Source organism: Pristiophorus japonicus, unplaced genomic scaffold, assembly GCF_044704955.1.
Source record: "Pristiophorus japonicus isolate sPriJap1 unplaced genomic scaffold, sPriJap1.hap1 HAP1_SCAFFOLD_347, whole genome shotgun sequence".
NCBI classification, from domain to species: domain Eukaryota; kingdom Metazoa; phylum Chordata; class Chondrichthyes; family Pristiophoridae; genus Pristiophorus; species Pristiophorus japonicus.
In genome coordinates this window covers 418,974-437,914 of record NW_027253292.1, presented here as the reverse complement: position 1 = coordinate 437,914, position 18,941 = coordinate 418,974, and the positions used below count along the sequence as shown (strand labels likewise).

At 59.6% G+C, this 18,941-nt stretch overlaps 1 protein-coding gene across 1 annotated transcript in view; it reads right to left on the bottom strand.

Annotated features, from left to right (window-relative positions):
- LOC139250087 (protocadherin-16-like) overlaps positions 1–18,941 on the bottom strand; it is a 520,410-nt gene that overhangs the window by 199,089 nt on the left and 302,380 nt on the right. The window contains exons 18-19 of the mRNA XM_070872662.1: positions 12,952–13,082; positions 11,348–11,625 (exon numbers count right to left, since the gene is read on the bottom strand). Of these exons, the coding sequence (XP_070728763.1) occupies positions 11,348–11,625; positions 12,952–13,082 (409 nt within the window). The remainder of the gene's footprint in view (positions 1–11,347; positions 11,626–12,951; positions 13,083–18,941) is intronic.

Sequence of the window (18,941 nt, the reverse complement as noted above, 5' to 3'; positions counted from 1 at the left end):
ACGTATCCCGAGTGTCTCAATCCCCCTGTACCCCGTGTCTCAGTCCCCTGTACCCCGAGTGTCTCAGTCCCGTGTACCCCGAGTGTCTCAGTCCCATGTACCCCGAGTGGCTCAGTCCCTTGTACCCCGAGTGTCTCAGTCCCCCTGTACCCCGTGTCTCAGTCCTCTGTACCTCGAGTGTCTCAGTCCCCCTGTACCCCGAGTGTCCCAGTCCACCGTACCCCGAGTGTCTCAGTCCCCTGTACCCCAAGTATCTCAGTCCCCTGTACCCCGAGTGTCTCAGTCCCCGTACCCCGAGTGTCTCAGACAGACGTACCCCGAGTGTCTCGGTCCCCTGTACCCCGAGTGTCTCAGTCCCCTGTACCCTGAGTGTCCCAGTCCCCCGTACCCCGAGTGTCTCAGTCCCCTGTGCTCCGATTGTCTCAGTCCCCTGTGCCCCGAGTGTCTCAGTCCCCTGTACCTCGAGTGTCTCAGTCCTCTGTACCTCAAGTGTCTCAGTCCCCCGTTCCCCGAGTGTCTCAGTCCCCCGTACCCCGAGTGTCTCAGTCCCCCTGTACCCCGTCTCTCAGTCCCCTGTACCCCAAGTGTCCCAGTCCCCTGTACCCCGTGTCTCAGTCCCCTGTACCCCGAGTGTCCCAGTCCCCTGTACCCCGAGTGTCTCAGTCCCCTGTACCCTGAGTGTCTCAGTCACCTGTATCCTGAGTGTCTCAGTCCCCTGTACCCCGAGTGTCTCAGTCCCCCGTACCCCGAGTGTCTCAGTCCCCCGTACACCGAGTGTCTCAGTCCCCTGTACACCGCGTGTCTCAGTCCCCCGTACCCCGAGTGCCTCAGTCCCCGTACCCCGAGTATCTCAGTCCCCTGTACCCCGAGTGTCTCAGTCCCCTGTACCCCGAGTGTCTCAGTCCCCAGTACCTCGAGTGTCTCAGTCCTCTGTACCTCGAGTGTCTCAGTCCCCCGTACCCCGAGTGTCTCAGTCCCACGTATCCCGAGTGTCTCAATCCCCCTGTACCCCGTGTCTCAGTCCCCTGTACCCCGAGTGTCTCAGTCCCGTGTACCCCGAGTGTCTCAGTCCCATGTACCCCGAGTGGCTCAGTCCCTTGTACCCCGAGTGTCTCAGTCCCCCTGTACCCCGTGTCTCAGTCCTCTGTACCTCGAGTGTCTCAGTCCCCCTGTACCCCAGGTGTCCCAGTCCACCGTACCCCGAGTGTCTCAGTCCCCTGTACCCCAAGTATCTCAGTCCCCTGTACCCCGAGTGTCTCAGTCCCCGTACCCCGAGTGTCTCAGACAGCCGTACCCCGAGTGTCTCGGTCCCCTGTACCCCGAGTGTCTCAGTCCCCTGTACCCTGAGTGTCCCAGTCCCCCGTACCCCGAGTGTCTCAGTCCCCTGTGCTCCGATTGTCTCAGTCCCCTGTGCCCCGAGTGTCTCAGTCCCCTGTACCTCGAGTGTCTCAGTCCTCTGTACCTCAAGTGTCTCAGTCCCCCGTTCCCCGAGTGTCTCAGTCCCCCGTACCCCGAGTGTCTCAGTCCCCCTGTACCCCGTCTCTCAGTCCCCTGTACCCCAAGTGTCCCAGTCCCCTGTACCCCGTGTCTCAGTCCCCTGTACCCCGAGTGTCCCAGTCCCCCGTACACCGAGTGTCTCAGTCCCCTGTACCCTGAGTGTCTCAGTCCCCCTGTACCCTGAGTGTCTCAGTCCCCCGTACACCGAGTGTCTCAGTCCCCCGTACCCCGAGTGTCTCAGTCCCCCGTACCCCGAGTGACTCAGTCCGCCGTACACCGCGTGTCTCAGTCCCCCGTACCCCAAGTGTCTCAGTCCCCGTACCCCGAGTATCTCAGTCCCCTGTACCCCGAGTGTCTCAGTCCCCTGTACCCCGAGTGTCTCAGTCCTCTGTGCCCCGAGTGTCTCAGTCCCCCGTACCCCGAGTGCGTCAGTCTCCGTACCCCGAGTGTCTCAGTCCCCTGTACACCGAGTGTCTCAGTCCCGTGGATCCTGAGTGTTTCAGTCCCCGTACCCAGAGTGTCTCAGACAGCCGTACCCCGAGTGTCTCAGTCCCCTGTACCCCGAGTGTCTCAGTCCCGTGTACCCCGAGTGTCTCATTCCCCTGTACCCCGAGTGTCTCAGTCCCTTGTTCCCCGAGTGTCTCAGTCCCCTGTACCCCGAGTGTCCCAGTCCCCTGTACCCCAAGTGTCTCAGTCCCCTGTACCCCGAGTGTCTCGTTCCCTGTACCCCGCCTGTCTCAGTCCCCTGTACCCTGAGTGTCTCAGTCTCCCTGTACCCCGAGTGTCCCAGTCCCCTGTACCCCGAGTGCCTCAGTCCCCTGTACCCCGAGTGTCTCAGTCCCCTGTATCCCGAGTGTCTCAGTCCCCTGTACCCAGAGTGTCTCAGTCCCCTGTATCCCGAGTGGCTCAGTCCCCTGAACCCCGAGTGTCTCAGTCCCCCTGTACCCCGTGTCTCAGTCCCCTGTAGCCCGAGTGTCTCAGTCCCCCTGTACCCCGTGTCTCAGTCCCCTGTACCCCGAGTGTCTCAGTCCCCTGTGCTCCGATTGTCTCAGTCCCCTGTGCCCCGAGTGTCTCAGTCCCCTGTACCTCGAGTGTCTCAGTCCTCTGTACCTCGAGTGTCTCAGTCCCCCGTACCCCGAGTGTCTCAGTCCCTCTGTACCCCGTGTCTCAGTCCCCTGTACCCGAGTGTCTCAGTCCCGTGTACCCCGAGTGTCTCAGTCCCCTGTACCCCGTCTCTCAGTCCCCTGTACCCCGAGTGTCCCAGTCCCCTGTACCCCGTGCCTCAGTCCCCTGTGTTCTGAGTGTCTCAGTCCCCCTGTACCCCGAGTGTCTCAGTCCCCTGTACCCCGAGTGTCTCAGTCCCCCGTACCCCGAGTGTCTCAGTCCCCCGTACACCGGGTGTCTCAGTCCCCTGTACCCCGAGTGTCTCAGTCCCCTGTACCCCGAGTGTCTCAGTCCCGTGTACCCCGAGTGTCCCAGTCTCCTGTACCCCGTCACTCAGTCCCCTGTACCCCGAGTGTCCCACTCCCCTGTACCCCGTCACTCAGTCCCCTGTACCCCGAGTGTCTCAGTCCCCCGTACACCGAGTGTCTCAGTCCCCCGTACCCCGAGTGCCTCAGTCCCCGTACCCCGAGTGTCTCAGTCCCCCGTACCCCGAGTGTCTCAGTCCCCTGTGCCCCGAGTGTGTCAGTCACCCGTACCCCAAGTGCCTCAGTCCCTCGTACCCCGAGTGTCTCAGTCACCCGTACCCCAAGTGTCTCAGTCCCCGTACCCCGAGTGTCTCAGACAGCCGTACTCCGAGTGTCTCAGTCCCCTGTACCCCGAGTGTCTCAGTCCCGTGTACCCCGAGTGGCTCAGTCCCCTGTACCCCGAGTGTCTCAGTCCCCGTACCCCGAGTGCCTCAGTCCCGTGGATCCCGAGTGTTTCAGTCCCCTGTACCCCGAGTGTCTCAGTCCCCCTGTACCCTGAGGGTCTCAGTCCCCTGTACCCCGAGTGTCTCAGTCCCCGTACCCCGAGTGGCTCAGCCCCGTACCCCGAGTGTCTCAGTTACCCTGTACCCCGAGTGTCTCAGTCCCCTGTACCCCGAATGTCCCAGTCCCATGTACCCCGTCTCTCAGTCCCCTGTACCCCGAGTGTCCCAGTCCCCAGTACCCCTTCTCAGTCCCCTGTACCCCGTGTCTCAGTCCCCTGTACCCCGAGCGTCTCAGTCCCCTGTACCCCGGGTGTCTCAGTCCCCTGTACCCCGAGAGTCTCAGTCCCCTGTACCCCGAGTGTCCCAGTCCCCTGTACCCCGAGTGTGTCAGTCCCCTGTACCCCGAGTGTCTCGGTCCCCTGTACCCCGCCTGTCTCGGTCGCCCTGTACCTTGAGTGTCTCAGTCCCCCTGTACCCCGAGTGTCCCAGTCCCCTGTACCCCGAGTGTCTCAGTCCCCTGTACCCCGAGTGTCTCAGTCCCCTGTACCCCGAGTGTCTCAGTCCCCAGTACCTCGAGTGTCTCAGTCCTCTGTACCTCGAGTGTCTCAGTCCCCCGTACCCCGAGTGTCTCAGTCCCCCGTATCCCGAGTGTCTCAGTCCCCCTGTACCCCGTGTCTCAGTCCCCTGTACCCCGAGTGTCTCAGTCCCGTGTACCCCGAGTGTCTCAGTCCCATGTACCCCGAGTGGCTCAGTCCCTTGTACCCCGAGTGTCTCAGTCCCCCTGTACCCCGTGTCTCAGTCCTCTGTACCTCGAGTGTCTCAGTCCCCCTGTACCCCGAGTGTCCCAGTCCCCTGTACCCCGAGTGTCTCAGTCCCCTGTACCCCAAGTATCTCAGTCCCCTGTACCCTGAGTGTCCCAGTCCCCCGTACCCCGAGTGTCTCAGTCCCCTGTGCTCCGATTGTCTCAGTCCCCTGTGCCCCGAGTGTCTCAGTCCCCTGTACCTCGAGTGTCTCAGTCCTCTGTACCTCAAGTGTCTCAGTCCCCCGTTCCCCGAGTGTCTCAGTCCCCCGTACCCCGAGTGTCTCAGTCCCCCTGTACCCCGTCTCTCAGTCCCCTGTACCCCAAGTGTCCCAGTCCCCTGTACCCCGTGTCTCAGTCCCCTGTACCCCGAGTGTCCCAGTCCCCTGTGCCCCGAGTGTCTCAGTCCCCTGTACCCTGAGTGTCTCAGTCATCTGTATCCTGAGTGTCTCAGTCCCCTCTACCCCGAGTGTCTCAGTCCCCCGTACCCCGAGTGTCTCAGTCCCCCGTACACCGAGTGTCTCAGTCCCCTGTACCCCGAGTGTCTCAGTCCCCCTGTACCCCGAGTGTCTCAGTCCCCCGTACACCGAGTGTCTCAGTCCCCCGTACCCCGAGTGTCTCAGTCCCCCGTACCCCGAGTGTCTCAGTCCCCCGTACCCCGAGTGACTCAGTCCCCCGTACACCGCGTGTCTCAGTCCCCCGTACCCCGAGTGCCTCAGTCCCCGTACCCCGAGTATCTCAGTCCCCTGTACCCCGAGTGTCTCAGTCACCTGTACCCCGAGTGTCTCAGTCCCCTGTACCCCGAGTGTCTCAGTCCCCCGTACCCCGAGTGCCTCAGTCTCCGTACCCCGAGTGTCTCAGTCCCCTGTACACCGAGTGTCTCAGTCCCCTGTGCCCCGAGTGTCTCAGTCCCCTGTGCTCTGAGTGTCTCAGTCCCCCTGTACCCCGAGTGTCCCAGTCCCCTGTACCCCGAGTGTCTCAGTCCCCTGTATCCCGAGTGTCTCAGTCCCCTGTACCCCGAGTGTCCCAGTCCCCTGTATCCCGAGTGTCTCAGTCCCCTGTACCCCGCCTGTCTCGGTCGCCCTGTACCCCGAGTGTCTCAGTCCCCTGTATCCCGAGTGTCTCAGTCCCCTGTACCCCGAGTGTCCCAGTCCCCTGTATCCCGAGTGTCTCAGTCCCCTGTACCCAGAGTGTCTCAGTCCCCTGTATCCCGAGTGGCTCAGTCCCCTGTATCCCGAGTGTCTCAGTCCCCTGTGCCCCGAGTGTCTCAGTCCCCTGTGCCCCGAGTGTCTCAGTCCCCTGTGCCCCGAGTGTCTCAGTCCCCTGTAACTCGAGTGTCTCAGTCCTCTGTACCTCGAGTGTCTCAGTCCCCCGTACCCCGAGTGTCTCAGTCCCCCTGTACCCCGTGTCTCAGTCCCCTGTTCCCCGAATGTCTCAGTCCCGTGTACCCCGAGTGTCTCAGTCCCCTGTACCCCGAGTGGCTCAGTCCCTTGTACCACGAGTGTCTCAGTCCCCCTGTACCCCGTGTCTCAGTCCTCTGTACCTCGAGTGTCTCAGTCCCCCTGTACCCCGAGTGTCCCAGTCCCCTGTACCCCGAGTGTCTCAGTCCCCTGTACCCCAAGTGTCTCAGTCCCCTGTACCCCGAGTGTCTCAGTCCCCGTACCCCGAGTGTCTCAGACAGCCGTACCCCGAGTGTCTCAGTCCCCTGTACCCCGTGTGTCTCAGTCCCCTGTACCCTGAGTGTCCCAGTCCCCTGTACCCCGAGTGTCTCAGTCCCCTGTATCCCGAGTGTCTCAGTCCCCCGTACCCCGAGTGTCTCAGTCCCCCGTACCCCGAGTGTCTCAGTCTCCTGTACCCCGAGTGTCTCAGTCCCCCTGTACCCCGTCTCTCAGTCCCCTGTACCCCGAGTGTCCCAGTCCCCTGTACCCCGTGTCTCAGTCCCCTGTGCTCTGAGTGTCTCAGTCCCCCTGTACCCCGAGTGTCTCAGTCCCCTGTACCCCGAGTGTCTCAGTCCCCTGTACCCCGAGTGTCCCAGTCCCCTGTACCCCGTGTCTCAGTCCCCTGTGCTCTGAGTGTCTCAGTCCCCCTGTACCCCGAGTGTCCCAGTCCCCTGTACCCCAAGTGTCTCAGTCACCTGTATCCTGAGTGTCTCAGTCCCCTGTACCCCGAGTGTCTCAGTCCCCCGTACCCCGAGTGTCTCAGTCCCCCGTACACCGAGTGTCTCAGTCCCCTGTACCCCGAGTGTCTCAGTCCCCCTGTACCCCGAGTGTCTCAGTCCCCCGTACGCCGAGTGTCTCAGTCCCCCGTACCCCGAGTGTCTCAGTCCCCCGTACCCCGAGTGACTCAGTCCCTCGTACACCGCGTGTCTCAGTCCCCCGTACCCCGAGTGCCTCAGTCTCCGTACCCCGAGTGTCCCAGTCCCCTGTACCCCGAGTGTCTCAGTCCCCTGTATCCCGAGTGTCTCGGTCCCCTGTACCCCGCCTGTCTCGGTCGCCCTGTACCCCGAGTGTCTCAGTCCCCTGTATCCCGAGTGTCTCAGTCCCCTGTACCCCGAGTGTCCCAGTCCCCTGTATCCCGAGTGTCTCAGTCCCCTGTACCCAGAGTGTCTCAGTCCCCTGTATCCCGAGTGGCTCAGTCCCCTGTATCCCGAGTGTCTCAGTCCCCTGTACCCAGAGTGTCTCAGTCCCCTGTATCCCGAGTGGCTCAGTCCCCTGTATCCCGAGTGTCTCAGTCCCCTGTACCCAGAGTGTCTCAGTCCCCTGTACCCAGAGTGTCTCAATCCCCTGTATCCCGAGTGTCTCAGTCCCCTGTGCCCCGAGTGTCTCAGTCCCCTGTGCCCCGAGTGTCTCAGTCCCCTGTGCCCCGAGTGTCTCAGTCCCCTGTACCTCGAGTGTCTCAGTCCTCTGTACCTCGAGTGTCTCAGTCCCCCGTACCCCGAGTGTCTCAGTCCCCCTGTACCCCGTGTCTCAGTCCCCTGTTCCCCGAATGTCTCAGTCCCGTGTACCCCGAGTGTCTCAGTCCCCTGTACCCCGAGTGGCTCAGTCCCTTGTACCACGAGTGTCTCAGTCCCCCTGTACCCCGTGTCTCAGTCCTCTGTACCTCGAGTGTCTCAGTCCCCCTGTACCCCGAGTGTCCCAGTCCCCTGTACCCCGAGTGTCTCAGTCCCCTGTACCCCAAGTGTCTCAGTCCCCTGTACCCCGAGTGTCTCAGTCCCCGTACCCCGAGTGTCTCAGACAGCCGTACCCCGAGTGTCTCAGTCCCCTGTACCCTGACTGTCTCAGTCCCCTGTACCCTGAGTGTCTCAGTCCCCTGTACCCCGAGTGTCTCAGTCCCCTGTACCTCGAGTGTCTCAGTCCCCCGTACCCCGAGTGTCTCAGTCCCCCGTACCCCGAGTGTCTCAGTCTCCTGTACCCCGGGTGTCTCAGTCCCCCTGTACCCCGTCTCTCAGTCCCCTGTACCCCGAGTGTCCCAGTCCCCTGTACCCCGTGTCTCAGTCCCCTGTGCTCTGAGTGTCTCAGTCCCCCTGTACCCCGAGTGTCTCAGTCCCCTGTACCCCGAGTGTCTCAGTCCCCTGTACCCCGAGTGTCCCAGTCCCCTGTACACCGTGTCTCAGTCCCCTGTGCTCTGAGTGTCTCAGTCCCCCTGTACCCCGAGTGTCCCAGTCCCCTGTACCCCAAGTGTCTCAGTCACCTGTATCCTGAGTGTCTCAGTCCCCTGTACCCCGAGTGTCTCAGTCCCCTGTACCCCGAGTGTCTCAGTCCCCTGTACCCCGAGTGTCCCAGTCCCCTGTACACCGTGTCTCAGTCCCCTGTGCTCTGAGTGTCTCAGTCCCCCGTACCCCGAGTGTCTCAGTCCCCCGTACACCGAGTGTCTCAGTCCCCTGTACCCCGAGTGTCTCAGTCCCCCTGTACCCCGAGTGTCTCAGTCCCCCGTACGCCGAGTGTCTCAGTCCCCCGTACCCCGAGTGTCTCAGTCCCCCGTACCCCGAGTGACTCAGTCCCCCGTACCCCGAGTGCCTCAGTCCCCGTACCCCGAGTGCCTCAGTCCCCCGTATCCCGAGTGTCTCAGTCACCCGTACCCCGAGTGTCTCGGTCCCCTGTACCACGAGTGTCTCAGTCCCCCTGTACCCCGAGTGTCCCAGTCCCCTATACCCCGTATCTCAGTCCCCTGTACCCCGAGTGTCTCAGTCCCCTGTACCCCGAGTGTCTCAGTCCCCTGTACCCCGAGTGTCTCAGTCCCCCTGTACCCCGAGTGTCTCAGTCCCCTGTGCCCTGAGTGTCTCAGTCCCCTGTACCCCGAGTGTCTCAGTCCCCCATACCCCGAGTGTCTCAGTCCCCCGTACCCCGAGTGTCTCAGTCCCCTGTACCCCGAATGTCTCAGTGACGCAAAATTCTCTGCTGAGGTCCCAGCTGTTTACACTGTATATTAATGATTTAGACGAGGGGATTAAATGTAGTATCTCCAAATTTGCGGATGACACTAAGTTGGGAGGCAGTGTGAGCTGCGAGGAGGATGCTATGAGGCTGCAGAGTGACTTGGATAGGTTAGGTGAGTGGGCAAATGCATGGCAGATGAAGTATAATGTGAATAAATGTGAGGTTATCCACTTTGGTGGTAAAAACAGAGAGACAGACTATTATCTGAATGGTGACAGATTAGGAAAAGGGGAGGTGCAACGAGACCTGGGTGTCATGGTACATCAGTCATTGAAGGTTGGCATGCAGGTTCAGCAGGCGGTTAAGAAAGCAAATGGCATGTTGGCCTTCATAGTGAGGGGATTTGAGTACAGGGGCAGGGAGGTGTTGCTACAGTTGTACAGGGCCTTGGTGAGGCCACACCTGGAGTATTGTGTACAGTTTTGGTCTCCTAACCTGAGGAAGGACATTCTTGCTATTGAGGGAGTGCAGCGAAGGTTCACCAGACTGATTCCCGGGATGGCGGGACTGACATATCAAGAAAGACTGGATCAACTGGGCTTGTATTCACTGGAGTTCAGAAGAATGAGAGGGGACCTCATAGAAACGTTTGAAATTCTGACGGGTTTGGACAGGTTAGATGCAGGAAGAATGTTCCCAATGTTGGGGAAGTCCAGAACCAGGGGACACAGTCTAAGGATAAGGGGTAAGCCATTTAGGACCGAGATGAGGAGAAACTTTTTCACCCAGAGAGTGGTGAACCTGTGGAATTCTCTACCACAGAAAGTAGTTGAGGCCAATTCACTAAATATATTCAAAAAGGAGTTAGATGCAGTCCTTACTACTAGGGGAATCAAGGGGTATAGTGAGAAAGCAGGAATGGGGTACTGAAGTTGCATGTTCAGCCATGAACTCATTGAATGGCGGTGCAGGCTAGAAGGGCCGAATGGCCTGCTCCTGCACCTATTTTCTATGTTTCTATGTAACCCTGCACTACCTTCCATGCACTGCTCTTCCTGTTGGTCACCCATTTACTATCTGGCTGTGTAACCTTTACCTGCAGTAAGACCAACTCACTAAAGGTGCTATTCACGGCATTCTCAGCATCGTGGATGCTCCAGAGTTCATCCACTCGCAGCTCGAGTGCCGCAATGCGGTCTGTCACGAGCTGGAGGCGGATGCACTTCCCGCACACGTACCCCGAGTGTCTCAGTCCCCTGTACCCCGAGTGTCTCAGCCCCCTGTACCCCGAGTGTCTCAGTCCCCGTACCCCGTGTGTCTCAGTCCCCCGTACCCAGAGTGTCTCAGTCCTCTGTACCCCAAGTGTCTCAGTCCCCTGTACCCCGAGTGTCTCAGTCCCCTGTACCCCGAGTGTCTCAGTCCCCGTATCCCGAGTGTCTCAGTCCCCGTACCCCGAGTGCCTCAGTCCCGTGTACCCTGAGTCTCTCAGTCCCCTGTACCCCGAGTGTCTCAGTCCCCCTGTACCCCGAGTGTCTCAGTCCCCTGTACCCCGAGTGTCTCAGTCTCCCTGTACCCCGAGTGTCTCAGTCCCCTGTACCCCGAGTGTCCCAGTACCTTGTACCCCGTCTCTCAGTCCCCTGTACCCCGAGTGTCCCAGTCCCCTGTACCCCGTGTCTCAGTCCCCTGTACCCCGAGCGTCTCAGTCCCCTGTACCCCGAGTGTCTCAGTCCACTGTACCCCGAGTGTCTCGGTCCCCTGTACCCCGAGTGTCTCAGTCCCTTGTGCCCCGAGTGTATCAGTCCCCTGTACCCCGAGTGTCTCAGTCCCGTGTACCCCGATTGTCTCAGTCCCCTGTACCCAGAGTGTCTCAGTCCCCTGTACCCCGAGTGTCTCAGTCCCCTGTATCCCGAGTGTCTCAGTCCCCTGTACCCCGAGTGTCTCAGTCCCCTGTACCCCGAGTGTCTCAGTCCCCCTGTAACCCGAGTGTCTCAGTCCCCTGTACCCCGAGTGTCCCAGTCTCCTGTACCCCGAGTGTCTCAGTCCCCTGTACCCCGAGTGTCTCAGTCCAGTGTACCCCGATTGTCTCAGTCCCCCTGTACCCCGAGTGTCTCAGTCCCCCTGTACCCCGAGTGTCTCAGTCCCCCTGTAACCCGAGTGTCTCAGTCCCCTGTACCCCGAGTGTCCCAGTCTCCTGTACCCCGAGTGTCTCAGTCCCCTGTACCCTGAGTGTCCCAGTCCCCTGTACCCCGAGTGTCTCAGTCCGCTGTAACCCGTGTCTCAGTCCCCTGTACCCCGAGTGTCCCAGTCCCCTGTACCCCGAGTGTCTCAGTCCCCTGTACCCCGAGTGTCTCAGTCCGCTGTAACCCGTGTCTCAGTCCCCTGTACCCCGAGTTTCTCAGTCCCCTGTACCCCGAGTGTCTCAGTCCCCTGAACCCCGAGTGTCTCAGTCCCCTGAACCCCGAGTGTCTCAGTCCCCTGAACCCCGAGTGTCTCAGTCCCCTGTACCCCGAGTGTCTCAGTCCACTGTGCCCCGAGTGTCTCAGTCCCCTGTACCCCGAGTGTCTCAGTCCCCTGAACCCCGAGTGTCTCAGTCCCCTGAACCCCGAGTGTCTCAGTCCCCTGTACCCCGAGTGTCTCAGCCCCCTGTACCCCGAGTGTCTCAGTCCACTGTGCCCCGAGTGTCTCAGTCCCCTGTACCCCGAGTGTCTCAGTCCCCTGTACCCCGAGTGTCTCAGTGCCGGTGGGGTTGCGGATTCCGCTCACCTGATACAGATCCTGGATGAAGACTGGGGGATTGTCGTTGACGTCCTGGACCAGGATGGTGAGGTTGGCGATGGTGGTGTGCCTGGAGTCGGAGGAGCGAATGGTGAGCAGGTACCAGCTGCGCTGCTCGTAGTCCAGAGCGGTACTCAGCGAGATGATGCCGCGATAACGATTGATACTAAACTTCTCGCTCTCGGTGAGGAGTGTGTAGGACAGCACGGGGCCAGAATCCACGTCATTCCCCGTCACTTTGGTGATCTCGGAGCCAATCAGGGCGTCTGCAGTCAGGCGAGAGAGAGAGAGACAGACGAGTGAGAAAGTGCACCGGCGGACTCTGCTTCCAGCATCGGGGGTGAGGGAGAGGTGTGGAGGGAGGGGTGTGCGGGGGACGTGTGTGGGGGGAGGGGTGGGGGAGGGGAGTGGAGGAGGGGACTGGGGGGAGGGGTGTGGAGGAGGGTTGTGGAGGAGGGGACTGGGGGGTGGGGTGTGGAGGAGGGGACTGGGGGGGTGTGTGGGGGAGGGGACAGGGGGGAGGGGTGTGGAAGAGGGGTATGGGGGAGGGAACTAGGGGGGTGTGGGGGAGGGGTGTGGGGCAGGGGACTGGCGGGACTGGGGGGGTGGGGGAGGGGTGGGAGGGGACTGGGCGTGTGTGTGGGGGAGGTGTGTGGGGGAGGGGACTGGGGGGGGGTGTGGGGGAGGGGTGGTAGGGAGGGGACTGGGGGTGTGTGTGGGGGAGGGGTGTGGGGGAGGGGACTGGGGGGGGTGGGGGAGGGGTGGTAGGGAGGGGACTGGGGGTGTGTGGGGGAGGGGACTGGGGGTGTGTGGGGGAGGGGACTAGGGTGTGTGTGGGGGAGGGGTGCGGGGGTGTGGACTGGGGTGTGTGTGTGGGGGAGGGGTGCGGGGGAGGTGACTGGGGGGGGTGTGGGGGAGGGGTGGGAGGGAGGGGACTGGGGGAGTGGACTGAGGGTGTGTGTGAGGTATCCCCTCCGATCCCCCTCCCCCCTTCTTCAAATCTCCACACTTCCCCCCAGGGAACAGCCCTGGCTCAGTGTGCAGCACTCTTGTCTCGGAGTTATAGGTCGTGGGTTCGAGTCCCACTCCAGAGACCTGAGCCCATAATCTAAACTGAGGGAGCGCCGCACTGTCGGAGGGGCAGTACTGAGGGAGTGCTGCACTGTCGGAGGGACAGTACTGAGGGAGCGCCGCACTGTCGGAGGGGCAGTACTGAGGGAGTGCTGCACTGTCGGAGGGGCAGTACTGAGGGAGTGCTGCACTGTCGGAGGGACAGTACTGAGGGAGCGCCGCACTGTCGGAGGGGCAGTACTGAGGGAGCGCCGCACTGTCGGAGGGGCAGTACTGAGGGAGTGCTGCACTGTTGGAGGTGCAGTACTGAGGTAGTGCTGCACTGTCGGAGGGACAGTACTGAGGGAGCGCCGCACTGTCGGAGGGGCAGTACTGAGGGAGCACTGCACTATCGGAGGGGCAGTACTGAGGGAGTGCCGCACTGTCGGAGGGGCAGTACTGAGGGAGTGCTGCACTTTCAGAGCGGCCATATTTTGGATGTAATGGACACGTGTGACCACGTGTGATGGATGGTCACTCACTCTCGGGTATGCGGACCTCACGGGGCAGCGGGATGGTGGGGCTGTTGTCGTTGAGGTCCAAGATGATAACGGTGAGGGTCGCGGTGCCCACCAGCCTAGGCATCCCGCGATCCGTCGCAGTCAGGTGCAACCTGAAATCACAGCAAGAGAATCGTCAACAACGGTCCACGGTCAATCGGTCAGCCAAGCCCACGACTGTCCGGGGTCAGTGTCCACGGTCCGTGTCGGCTGTCCATGTCAGTGTAGTAAGTGCCGACGGTCAGTGTCAATGGTCAGTGTGGTCAGTGTCGCCGGTCAGTGTCGATGGTCAGTGTCAATGGTCAGTGTGGTCAGTGTCGCCGGTCAGTGTCGATGGTCAGTGTCGATGGTCAGTGTGGTCAGTGTCGCCGGTCAGTGTCGATGGTCAGTGTCAATGGTCAGTGTGATCAGTGTCGATGGTCAGTGTCAATGGTCAGTGTGGTCAGTGTCGCCGGTCAGTGTCGATGGTCAGTGTCAATGGTCAGTGTGGTCAGTGTCGATGGTCAGTGTGGTCAGTGTCGCCGGTCAGTGTCGATGGTCAGTGTCGATGGTCAGTGTGGTCAGTGTCGCCGGTCAGTGTCGATGGTCAGTGTCAATGGTCAGTGTGACAAGTGTCGATGGTCAGTGTCAATGGTCAGTGTGGTCAGTGTCGCCGGTCAGTGTCGATGGTCAGTGTCAATGGTCAGTGTTGTCAGTGTCGACGGTCAGTGTCGCAGGTCAGTGTCGACGGTCAGTTTGGTCAGTTTCGACAGTCAGTGTCGATGGTCAGTGCCGAGGGTCAGTGTTGACGGTCAGTGTCGAGGGTCAGTGTCGAAGGTCAGTGTCGAGGGTCAGTATGGTTAGTGTCGATGGACAGTTTCGACGGTCAGTGTCGATGGTCAGTGTGGTCAGTATCGATGGTCAGTGTCGAGGGTCAGTGTCGAGGGTCAGTGTCGAGGGTCAGTATGGTTAGTGTCGATGGACAGTTTCGACGGTCAGTGTCGATGGTCAGTGTGGTCAGTATCGATGGTCAGAGTGGTCAGTGTCGATGGTCAGTGTTGAGGGTCAGTGTCGATGGTCAGTATCGATGGTCAGTGTGGTCAGTGTCGAGGGTCAGTGTCGATGCTCAGTGTCGAGGGTCAGTGTCGAGAGTCAGTGTCGAGGGTCAGTGTCGACGGTCAGTGCCGACGGTCAGTGTCGACGGTCAGTGTGGTCAGTGTCGAGGGTCAGTGTCGAGAGTCAGTGTCGAGGGTCAGTGTCGAGGGTCAGTGTCGATGGCCAGTGTCGACGGTCAGTGTGGTCAGTGTCGATGGTCAGTGTCGAGAGTCAGTGTCGAGAGTCAGTGTCGACGGTCAGTGTCTGTGGTCAGTGTCGATGGTCAGTGTTGACGGTCAGTGTCGACGGACAGTGTCGACGGTCAGTGTGGTCAGTGTCGAGGGTCAGTGTCGAGAGTCAGTGTCGACGGTCAGTGCCGACGGTCAGTGTCGATGGTCAGTGTCGACGGTCAGTGTCGAGAGTCAGTGTCGACGGTCAGTGTCTGTGGTCAGTGTCGATGGTCAGTGTTGACGGTCAGTGTCGACGGACAGTGTCGACGGTCAGTGTGGTCAGTGTCGAGGGTCAGTGTCGAGAGTCAGTGTCGACGGTCAGTGCCGACGGTCAGTGTCGATGGTCAGTGTCGACGGTCAGTGTCGACGGACAGTGTCGACGGTCAGTGTGGTCAGTGTCGATGGTCAGTGTTGACGGTCAGTGCCGACGGTCAGTTTCGATGGACAGTGGCGACGGTCAGTGTCGACGGTCAGTGTCGATGGTCTGTGTCGAGGGTCAGTGCCGAGGGTCAGTGTCGAGGGTCAGTGTCGAGGGTCAGTGTCGAGGGTCAGTGTCGAGAGTCAGTGTCGACGGTCAGTGTCTGTGGTCAGTGTCGATGGTCAGTGTTGACGGTCAGTGTCGACGGACAGTGTCGACGGTCAGTGTGGTCAGTGTCGAGAGTCAGTGTCGATGGTCAGTGTCGATGGTCAGTGTCGATGGTCAGTGTCAATGGTCAGTGTGGTCAGTGTCGCCGGTCAGTGTCGATGGTCAGTGTCGATGGTCAGTGTGGTCAGTGTCGCCGGTCAGTGTCGATGGTCAGTGTCGATGGTCAGTGTGGTCAGTGTCGATGGTCAGTGTGGTCAGTGTCGCCGGTCAGTGTCGATGGTCAGTGTCGATGGTCAGTGTGGTCAGTGTCGCCGGTCAGTGTCGATGGTCAGTGTCAATGGTCAGTGTCGATGGTCAGTGTCAATGGTCAGTGTGGTCAGTGTCGATGGTCAGTGTCAATGGTCAGTGTGGTCAGTGTCGCCGGTCAGCGTCGATGGTCAGTGTCAATGGTCAGTGTGGTCAGTGTCGTTGGTCAGTGTGGTCAGTGTCGCCGGTCAGTGTCGATGGTCAGTGTCGATGGTCAGTGTGGTCATTGTCGCCGGTCATTGTCGATGGTCAGTGTCAATGGTCAGTGTGATCAGTGTCGATGGTCAGTGTGGCCAGTGTCGATGGTCAGTGTCGGTCAGTTTCGACGGTCAATGTTGTCAGTGTCGACGGTCAGTGTCGCAGGTCAGTGTCGACGGTCAGTGTGGTCAGTTTCAACGGTCAGTGTCAACTGTAAGGGTGGTCAGTTTTGACGGTCAGTGTCGACGGTCAGTGTCGAGGGTCAGTGTCGATGGTCAGTGTGGTCAGTGTCGAGGGTCAGTGTCGATGGTCAGTGTGGTCAGTGTCGAGGGTCAGTGTTGATGGTCAGTGTCGAGGGTCAGTGTCGAGGGTCAGTGTCGACGGTCTGTGTGGTCAGTGTCGAGGGTCAGTGTTGATGGTCAGTGTGGCCAGTGTTGATGGTCAGTGTTGATGGTCAGTGTCGATGGTCAGTGTCGGTCAGTTTCGACGGTCAATGTTGTCAGTGTCGACGGTCAGTGTCGCAGGTCAGTGTCGACGGTCAGTGTGGTCAGTTTCGACAGTCAGTGTCGATGGTCAGTGTCGAGAGTCAGTGTCGAGGGTCAGTGTCGAGGGTCAGTGTCGAGGGTCAGTGTCGAGGGTCAGTGTGGTTAGTGTCGATGGACAGTTTCGACGGTCAGTGTCGATGGTCAGTGTGGTCAGTATCGATGGTCAGAGTGGTCAGTGTCGATGGTCAGTGTTGAGGGTCAGTGTCGATGGTCAGTATCGTTGGTCAGTGTGGTCAATATGGTCAGTGTCGACAGTCAGTGAGGTCAGTGTCAATAGTCAGTGTCGACGGTCAGTGTGGTCAGTGTCGACGGTCAGTGTTGATGGTCAGTGTCGACGGTCAGTGTGGTCAGTGTCGATGGTCAGTGTCGATGGTCAGTGTGGTCAGTGTTGATGGTCAGTGTCGACGGTCAGTGTGGTCAGTTTCGATGGTCAGCATGGACCTTCAGTGTCGACGGTCAGATTTAATGGTCAGTGTCGATGGTCAGTGTGGCCAGTGTTGATGGTCAGTGTCGATGGTCAGTGTCGGTCAGTTTCGACGGTCAATGTTGTCAGTGTCGACGGTCAGTGTGGTCAGTTTCGACGGTCAGTGTCGACTGTAAGGGTGGTCAGTTTTGACGGTCAGTGTCGATGGTTAGTGTCGAGGGTCAGTGTCGACGGTCAGTGTCGACGGTCAGTGTCGAGGGTCAGTGTCGAGGGTCAGTGTCGAGGGTCAGTGTCGAGGGTCAGTGTGGTCAGTGTCGAGGGTCAGTGTCGAGGGTCAGTGTGGTCAGTGTCGACGGTCAGTGTCGATGGTCAGTGTCGACGGTCAGTGTCGAGGGTCAGTGTCGACGGTCAGTGTCGACGGTCAGTGTCGACGGTCTGTGTCGAGGGTCAGTGTCGAGGGTCAGTGTCGAGGGTCAGTGTCGACGGTCAGTGTGGTCAGTGTCGATGGTCAGTGTGGTCCATGTTGATGGTCAGTGTTGACGGTCATTGTGGTCAGTGTCAATGGTCAGTGTTGATGGTCAGTGTCGGTCAGTTTCGACGGTCAATGTTGTCAGTGTCAACGGTCAGTGTCGCAGGTCAGTGTCGACGGTCAGTGTGGTAAGTTTCGACAGTCAGTGTCGATGGTCAGTGTCGAGGGTCAGTGTGGTCAGTGTCGATGGTCAGTGTCGATGGTCAGTGTCGAGGGTCAGTGTCGAGGGTCAGTGTCGAGGGTCAGTATGGTTAGTGTCGATGGACAGTTTCGACGGTCAGTGTCGATGGTCAGTGTGGTCAGTATCGATGGTCAGAGTGGTCAGTGTCGATGGTCAGTGTTGAGGGTCAGTGTCGATGGTCAGTATCGATGGTCAGTGTGGTCAGTATGGTCACTGTCGACGGTCAGTGTGGTCAGTGTCAATAGTCAGTGTCGACGGTCAGTGTGGTCAGTGTCGACGGTCAGTGTTGATGGTCAGTGTCGACGGTCAGTGTGGTCAGTGTTGACGGTCAGTGTCGATGGTCAGTGTCGATGGTCAGTGTCGAAGGTCAGTGTGGTCAGTGTCGATGGTCAGCATGGACGGTCAGTGTCGACGGTCAGTTTTAATGGTCAGTGTCGATGGTCAGTGTGGTCAGTGTTGATGGTCAGTGTTGATGGTCAGTGTCGATGGTCAGTGTGGTCAGTATGGTCAGTGTCGACGGTCAGTGTGGTCAGTGTCAATAGTCAGTGTCGATGGTCAGTGTTGATGGTCAGTGTCGAAGGTCAGTGTGGTCAGTGTCGAGGGTCAGTGTCGACGGTCAGTGTCGAGGGTCAGTGTCGAGGGTCAGTGTGGTCAGAGTCGAGGGTCAGTGTGGTCAGTGTCGAGGGTCAGTGTCGAGGGTCAGTGTCGACGGTCAGTGTCGAGGGTCAGTGTGGTCAGTGTCGACGGTCTGTGTCGAGGGTCAGTGTCGAGGGTCAGTGTCGACAGTCAGTGTGGTCAGTGTTGAGGGTCAGTGTCGATGGTCAGTGTGGTCAGTGTTGATGGTCAGTGTTGACGGTCAGTGTGGTCAGTGTCAATGGTCAGTGTCGATGGTCAGTGTCGGTCAGTTTCGACGGTCAATGTTGTCAGTGTCGACGGTCAGTGTCGCAGGTCAGTGTCGACGGTCAGTGTGGTCAGTTTCGACAGTCAGTGTCGATGGTCAGTGTCGAGGGTCAGTGTTGATGGTCAGTGTCGAGGGTCAGTGTCAATGGTCAGTGTTGACGGTCAGTGTCGAGGTTCAGTGTCGATGGTCAGTGTCGATGGTCAGTGTCGAGGGTCAGTATCGACGGTCAGTGTCGACGGTCAGTGTCGAGGGTCAGTGTGGTCAGTGTCGAGGGTCAGTGTCGAGGGTCAGTGTCGACGGTCAGTGTCGACGGTCAGTGTCGAGGGTCAGTGTGGTCAGTGTCGACGGTCTGTGTCGAGGGTCAGTGTCGAGGGTCAGTGTCGAGGGTCAGTGTCGAGGGTCAGTGTCGAGGGTCAGTGTCGACGGTCAGTGTGGTCAGTGTCGATGGTCAGTGTGGTCCATGTTGATGGTCAGTGTTGACGGTCATTGTGGTCAGCGTCAATGGTCAGTGTCGATGGTCAGTGTCGGTCAGTTTCGACGGTCAATGTTGTCAGTGTCGACGGTCAGTGTCGCAGGTCAGTGTCGACGGTCAGTGTGGTAAGTTTCGACAGTCAGTGTCGATGGTCAGTGTCGAGGGTCAGTGTCGATGGTCAGTGTGGTCAGTGTCGATGGTCAGTGTCGAGGGTCAGTGTCGAGGGTCAGTATGGTTAGTGTCGATGGACAGTTTCGATGGTCAGTATCGATGGTCAGAGTGGTCAGTGTCGATGGTCAGTGTTGAGAGTCAGTGTGGTCAGTATGGTCACTGTCGACGGTCAGTGTGGTCAGTGTCAATAGTCAGTGTCGACGGTCAGTGTGGTCAGTGTCGACGGTCAGTGTTGATGGTCAGTGTCGACGGTCAGTGTGGTCAGTGTTGATGGTCAGTGTCGACGGTCAGTGTCGATGGTCAGTGTCGACGGTCAGTGTCGACGGACAGTGTCGACGGTCAGTGTGGTCAGTGT